This window comes from Mesitornis unicolor, unplaced genomic scaffold (assembly GCF_000695765.1).
Source record: "Mesitornis unicolor isolate BGI_N332 unplaced genomic scaffold, ASM69576v1 scaffold15229, whole genome shotgun sequence".
NCBI lineage: Eukaryota > Metazoa > Chordata > Aves > Mesitornithiformes > Mesitornithidae > Mesitornis > Mesitornis unicolor.
The window spans coordinates 1-5,092 of NW_010209375.1; the positions used below are offsets into that span (position 1 = coordinate 1).

Genomic DNA, 5,092 nt, shown 5'->3' on the forward strand with positions numbered 1-5,092 from the left:
TTTTTTTTTCCCTTCAAAACAGATGGTGGTGTGTTTTTAAAAAACTGACTAGTCTCATTTTTTGTGGTTTTGGTTTTTTTTCCATAGCTGCAGAGTCTTCCAACGAGATCTTAAGAATAACACAGCAGAGAATGAAAGTACAGGTAAAACTCCTTTCTCTTTTCCTGATAAGATGCACAAACTATTAGCAACAAGATTTTAGCCTGAATTTAAGATATCAGGCCTGTCAGTCACAGGTAAGGGACATTATGTTCCACCTGTTTACCATGGACTGGCTGAAAACTAAGTTATTACTGGTACTGTGGACCTCGTAGCTCAGAAAAGGAATGACTTTCTTAGACAAAATGCACCTAGAACAAAATTGGCCTTGGGGATTTAGATCAAAAGGCAGCTGAGCAGAATGTCCTACTTTGTCAAAGATTACTGAGGAAGAATCTGAGAAGCTAATGCATTTTCAAGTACTTCGCTTCTCTGGGGTCTTGTCACAATAAGACACCGCATCAAGAGTGAGAACTTCAGAACATTCTTCTCTGTGCCATTGACTCTTGTCTCTGAATGTTTTTATCATGCTTCTCACGGTGTAACGCATAATTTCCTTACTATTTTTAGCATGTGCAGCAGATAAGAGGAATGATGTCCTGCTTAATCAGTAAGTTTGAAAAACAAATTCCTGTAACTATAGACTTTGTCCTGCAAATGCATTTCTTCACATCACGTGCAACTGTCAAGATACTACTCCAGCATACATATTTCTTTAGATATAAAATTGTTCAGTTGTTTTGATTGGTAAAAGAAGGGATACAGCAAAACAAGCATATAACTGTGTTGGTCACTCACAAAAAGAGAGCAGTTTCTGAAAAATTGAACAATTATGGCTTGAAACTGCTTCCTTCCACAGCTGATTGCTTGGAAATGTCTTCCAGAAAAGACCTACCAGTTTCCATATCTGATAAACATAGTCTTTGGTATTTATTACCATAACTTTTTTCCCCTCAGAGGTACGTAAAGTGTTAGTCTGGCCTCAAAGTTCTTTTTTAGGTAAAACACAATGATGGGATTTTTAAAATTAGAATTACCTGGCAAGTAAAATAACAGATTTAGACAATTTTTGTGTGTGAAGGGGAATTTCTTATATTTAAAATACATAGCAAGGAAGGAGCCTATGTACGACTGTAGTTAACTCTTGCTTTTAAAGGCATGAGCCCAATATAGTAGCACATATATGTGCGTGTTTATGTGCATGCATATATGTATTACATACACACAGACACAAATAAAAATCGGTACTGTAGCTGAGGTTTGTTGGTCTTGAAAGAACAATCAATAAAACAGTGGAGAGCAGAAGGCATTAAAACTTAGACAGAAAACCATACAAGTTGGGTACTGTATCTGGCTTTTTGTCTTACAGAGAAATTATTTCAGGCTTTAGGAATTCAGCTTCAGTTTCCCTAAGAGAAAAGAATAACTGGAAGTGGAAGGTCTGAGTTAAAAATACAGAATTAATATTTTCTATTTTACCTGTCACTGAGGAATTAAAATGCCATCTGTATGCTGAACAGTAGCTTGTGGCGTGCTAACATGAGACAATCTCATGGGGAAAATAAAATTGCAACTCAAATTAGAGTACGTTGAAGGGATGTAAGTAGTGTCTGGTATCTGCTGCCCAGTCCCACATGAGCTGTGCAGCAGAATTCTCTGCCTTTTCAGTATAGTGCTGACACCTTCTGTTTTGAAATCTTAACAAACTGCTTCACCTTTTGTAGAAATGAAGAACCTGAAGCTGTTCCGTGTGAGATCACTGGTGAGTTTTGAAATAGATTTAATAACAAAATAACTCTCTCTGTTCAAAACTATTGATTTTGTTTGAATAATTTTGACATGCCTAGAACAATGTATTGTACTGCAGAAGTACGGGCAGCTCTTCCACATGCTGAAAGTAGTATTGAAAATATTTTTCAGTCTGTGTTTGAGTTTAATTGTACTTACTTACTCAATGGTATTTGTATAGTGAGATCTTCAGCTAGGTGGACAAAATAATAACAAAATAGTGCAACAAATGGACTATTTCCTTTTCTTTTAACAGGGATGAACACTTTGCTTCATGCCCCTATCCAGGCACTGGTGCAGCAGACTGAGGTATCTGAAGGCTTTTATTTTTTTTTTTCAGTGCTGAAAATATCAGTATCTGAAATATATTCCAATAATTTGTGTTGTAAAAACTAATAATGCCTTTAAAAAATAAATACTCGTATTCACATAAAATTCTTCTGAAAGTTAATCTTCTGTATTTCCTAATCTGGAAACACAGGAGATTTGAGAAGAAACTTCTTCTCAGTGAGGGTAACAGAGCCCTGGCTCAGGCTGCCCAGAGAGGTTGTGGAGTCTCCTTCTCTGCAGACATTCAAAACCCGCCTGGACGCCTTCCTGTGTAACCTCATCTGGGTGTTCCTGCTCCGGCAGGGGGATTGGACTGGATGAGCTTTGGAGGTCCCTTCCAATCCCTAACGGTCTGGGATTGTGTGATTCTGTAATTCTGTGATCTGCTAGGCATTACACTGCAGTACTGATACCTCTTGCTTCTAAAATTGCTTTCTAATTTTTCAGTACCTGAGCTAGTTCCTCCATTTGTTTCAGTTCTTATCCAAGAATATGCAATGAGCTTATGTTTTGGATAGATCTGGTTATGTATTTTTTTCTCATGTATTACTCTCTGCTTGCATATTTTTTCTTCTATGGGTAAAACGGATCTGCACAAATGTAGTCTCTGTTCCTGCTGTTAAAAAGCTTTTAGTCTTAGCTGAGACCTTCCCAGTAACAACTGCACACAAATCCGGAACTGCATTACACTGATGTTATGGCCCCGTGTTGTTAAACAAAGCAATTGTCAAAACAGTCTCCCTTACTGGAGTAGCTTCTGACTTTTGTGTTGAGTTTAAAGATATGGCTTTAGAGCATATGTAAGCTCTTTTTAATGATTGGTTAAAAACCAAAACAAACCAAACCTACAGACAAAAAAAAAATAGCAGTTAAAGTCTAGTGTGGATGAGAAGATGTGTACCATGAGGCTATACAGGTCAGACTGAAACTCCGTCTTACCTTGTTTTGGGTAATGTATGCATATGGTTGTGCTTCTATATTTTATTTCTTGCATTTATAAAATAGCATATGTATTTTGAAGTAAACATGAAGTGCTGTTCTTAATATATTCATTATATTTGATAAAATATGGTGTTATATCTTGTTACTGGCCATTTTTTCCCCACAGCTTTAAAACTGTAAATCCTCTATTAAAGAGACTAAAATCTCCCTAGTCAGTCATAGAGAAGCCTTTTAAAACATCCAACTTATCCATCAGTCTCAGTAATTGTTCCATACTTACTAAGATGTATCTAGATAGGAAGTCTTTGCCCAGCAGTAGAACTGAGACACGTTATTTCAAGAAAAAAATAGCTATTTAAATATGGTATTCTCTAATAAAGTCATTGTGCTTTCCTTGAATGTGCTACTGCTTATTGAGGGGGACTGAAATAATTTGAAAAAAAACCCAAAGTAAAGATAGAGCTATAACCTTATGACTGCATTAGCTGAGTTTTATTTCATATAGAATAAACTACTGTATCAATTGTATCATTTGTTTTAAGAGTAACTGTGATTTCTTGCCTTTTTTTTTCTTAGTGGCGTGATGCAGATGCCATTCAAAGAACAAGTAGGCATGACACCACCCTTATCTTTTCCGATGAAAATGAAATGGATATGACAGCTAGTCACACTGCAGTGATTACACGTAACCTGAAAAACAATCAAGCTGACAAAACTGAGAAAATAGATATCACATCGTTTCTGCCTGGGTTAAACTCTAACAATGAAAAGGGAGGAATGAGCAAAGAATTTCATTTTTTCTCTGACCCTGCAAACCAGACGTGCCCATCTTTTGAACAGAAGGAAGATGCTACTACTGTAAAAAAAATAGATTTAAAAGAATTTTTGATAAGCTTGAAGTCAGCCCAAAAGGCACTGAATCCTATTGAGGGACCTGAAAAAGAGAATGTGTTTTTTGTCCCTTCGCAAGTCTCAGAAGACATGCCACAGTCACCGGTGAAGTCTGTATATTCCCATGAACCACCGGACACCTGCAATGTATCAAAAGTCTTTAGAGAGCAAGATGATGGAATGGACATGACAAAATGCCAGGCATGTGATGTTAATGCTCTATTTCCTGGTATTTATGAAGCTCCACCACAGCAATTACTGTGTGCGGATGTTACTGAGGCCTTCGTAGATGATGGAATGGATATGACAGCTAGTCACACTGCAAAAGTGTCGTTTCCCTTCTCCAGTGTTGGGAATCAAAGTCTAAACTTCAAAATGGATTTCTCATCCGCAGAGGTAGATAATCCTGTATTAAAGAGAGCATCTAATCAGCACTTAATTGATCAGCAGGACCCTCAACTTTGTACAGTCAAAAAAATAGTAAATGTTGAAGACAGACGAGATCTGACAGTGGTGCAAGCTGTTAAACAAGAGGCCAGCACAATGTCTACTATCCCAGGATGCATTTCTTCTGAGACTGTCTTCCGAGGTGATAAAACTGTTGTTTTTGCCAAATGTGATAACATGGAAATTACTGGGAATTATACAGCTGTAGTCTATAATGACAGTACCAAAGAAATGAACAGTTCACAGCATAAAACTTTTGAAAAGCCAGTTAATACAAACCCTTCGGTAGCAGAAAACAGACATCTGGCACATGGTGATAGGGACATTACAAAGAGTCTAACACCTTCAGGTAACCGAGCTTCTGTGTCACATAAAAATAGTGCACTCGAACCATCTTCAGGCTCATATGATCAAATCGAAAAGCTGACCCAAGATCACAGAACTGCTTCAGTGAATGTCGGTTTGGATTCATGTACAAATTTGGTGTCTACTGATGTATCAAAGAGCAGACTTCAGCAGAGACTTGCAAACTCTCAGCATGTTTCTTTGCCAGGTGAGAAGACAGTAATAATCTCAGGAGGAGATATGGACTTGACCTGTGTTGTCCAGGGTGATGGGAAGAATGTTGAAAATGAATCTCCTGCTGCAGTGCTCA

General features: G+C 37.5%; 1 protein-coding gene across 1 annotated transcript in view; it reads left to right on the top strand.

The window, feature by feature from the left end:
* Positions 1-87: 87 nt before the first annotated feature.
* Positions 88-5,092, top strand: part of CASC5 (cancer susceptibility candidate 5) — a gene marked incomplete at its 5' end in the record, with an annotated part of 12,883 nt that continues 7,878 nt past the window's right edge. Inside the window, 3 exons of the mRNA XM_010192866.1 lie at positions 88-143; positions 1,764-1,801; positions 3,676-5,061. Coding sequence (XP_010191168.1) covers positions 88-143; positions 1,764-1,801; positions 3,676-5,061 — 1,480 coding nt within the window. The remainder of the gene's footprint in view (positions 144-1,763; positions 1,802-3,675; positions 5,062-5,092) is intronic.